Source organism: Procambarus clarkii, chromosome 6 (genome assembly GCF_040958095.1).
Source record: "Procambarus clarkii isolate CNS0578487 chromosome 6, FALCON_Pclarkii_2.0, whole genome shotgun sequence".
NCBI classification, from domain to species: Eukaryota; Metazoa; Arthropoda; class Malacostraca; order Decapoda; family Cambaridae; genus Procambarus; species Procambarus clarkii.
Genome location: NC_091155.1, coordinates 24,949,667 through 24,951,932, shown reverse-complemented (window position 1 = coordinate 24,951,932; position 2,266 = coordinate 24,949,667). Strand labels below are relative to the sequence as shown.

Here is a 2,266-nt window from a genome sequence, read left to right as displayed (position 1 = left end):
CACTAAACACAAACATTTGCGTTTGTCAGGTATCGAGGCATGACGTTGGTTAGACTGGCAGGTTTTCCAATGTGTCGTCGTGTCACCCTGGACTACAATTCATCGAGCCTTGTGCGCCCCACTAACGAAACCTGTGTATCTTTCCTTGATCATAACGGCATATTCTCTATTTATTAACCAGTTCACGAGCTTGGAACCTACCCACCCAAGATTATGATTAGTATAGACATTCTCGTAGCGCTTCGAAACATATAAACTGCTTAATAAATATAGCAACCCCCATCCCCCTATTGAGGAAAGATGCAGAGGTTTAGTAAGTCCACGTTTAATTGCTTGATGCCGTTTAGACACCGGTTTATAGATCAGCTGGAATGAGACGTCTCTTGACCATTTCAAATGCAGCAAGTTACTAGTGCTATGTGGGGGAGTTTGAGATAATTTCGCCAATATTATTTTAATACTAGATACATTATATATCGCGTCGTGATAATGGTTAAGGATGGACCGAAACGTCGGCACTTCGGTTATTTTCAGACGTGTGGATTGTGTACCAAGGTAGCTTTGAAAGTCTCCTGTGAGAGTCTCTGTCTCTTTACTCTGAGATTGGAGTATTGCTCAGAGCAATGCCCAATAAATAAACCCCTTAACAAAGCCATTATAAACAAAAACTAAAATTTTGTGTCCGAGTGGTAAACCTCCGTGTCAAAGCATAACTAAAGTTCGATCTACAGCCAAGCTGGGCCGTGATCTTTTGCTTGGTGCAGCGCGGTAGGAACCCTGGATGGTTGCAGTAGAGCTGGTGTTGCATTGTGTCTGGTTATTGATGGTCAGACTTCCCCACTGTGTCTCTGGAACGCCCCCCCTCCTCATGGTTCCGGAACGCTCCCATGCCTCCGGAACGCCCTTAAGCCTCCGGAACGCCCCCATGCCTCCAGAACGCCCCCAAGTCTCCGGAACGCCCCCAAGTCTCCGGAACGCCCCCATGCCTCCGGAACGCCCCCATGCTTCCGGAACGCCCCCAAGTCTCCGGAACGCCCCCATGCCTCCGGAACGCCCTCAAGTCTCCGGAACGCCCCCATACCTCCGGAACGCCCCCATGCTTCCGGAACGCCCCCAAGTCTCCGGAACGCCCCCATGCCTCCGGAACGCCCTCAAGTCTCCGGAACGCCCCCATACCTCCGGAACGCCCCCATGCTTCCGGAACGCCCCCATGCGATAGCAGCCTGCCAGTGTGGCAACACAGAGAGAGAGAGAGAGAGAGAGAGAGAGAGAGAGAGAGAGAGAGAGAGAGAGAGAGAGAGAGAGAGAGAGAGAGAGAGAGAGAGAGAGAGAGCTACCACGCCACCTTCCTACCCTCTCTGTCTACCCTCCATCCTCTTGGCTATTACGTATTTTACTCCTATCTCCTCTCCTGGGTTAATCAATTTAAAACTACGTTGAAGAGAATATTATATTTTAATTCAAGTTGATGAGGAAAATTGAGGTTACTGATATAGTGATGAATTAAAACACTGAACACAGTTGATTAACAGAATACAGAGAAAAAAGTTAATAGGGGTTAAAATCTACATAGCTGTTGTGTCCAGGAATTATGACCCGGGACTTCTGTTGGCATTATTGCATTCTAATCAACCCTAACAATGCTGCAAATGGCAATATTAACATGTTTGCAGATGGCATTATAAATTAGCCCATTTGTAAATTAAATAGATGACTGGGGTTACTACATGAGCACCTTCAAACTCTGCTAGGCCGAATGGTATGAAATGAGCCGAGGTGAATGGTATGAAACGAGCCCAGGTGAATGGAATGAAGCGAGCCCAGGTGAATGGAATGAAACGTGCCCAGGTGAATGGAATGAAACGAGCCCAGGTGAATGGAATGAAGCGAGCCCAGGTGAATGGAATGAAACGAGCCCAGGTGAATGGAATGAAACGAGCCCAGATGAATGGAATGAAACGAGCCCAGGTGAATGGAATGAAACGAGCCCAGGTGAATGAAATGAAACGAGCCCAGATGAATGGAAATGAAACGAGCCCAGGTGAATGGAATGTTAATGTCCACGGAAGTATGGATAGCAATTGTATACTACGATAACAATTTGTAGCGTCATCCGTAAATATGTACACAATAACTTAACAAGAAGAATGTAGGGTAGCAACAGGAGGAACTTAATAGAAACGTAAATTATTGAACTTGGGGGAAAGAAAGTGGCAAACAAAATCAATTTGGCAAAGACCAAATTAGAAGATACGACTGTGAAAGA

General features: G+C 46.5%; 1 protein-coding gene across 1 annotated transcript in view; it reads right to left on the bottom strand.

Annotated features, from left to right (window-relative positions):
• Window positions 1–984, bottom strand: part of nompC (no mechanoreceptor potential C) — a 64,289-nt gene extending 63,305 nt beyond the window's left edge. Inside the window, exon 1 of the mRNA XM_069310956.1 lies at window positions 715–984. Within this exon, the coding sequence (XP_069167057.1) occupies window positions 715–984 (270 nt within the window). The remainder of the gene's footprint in view (window positions 1–714) is intronic.
• Between the last annotated feature and the right edge of the window lie 1,282 nt (window positions 985–2,266).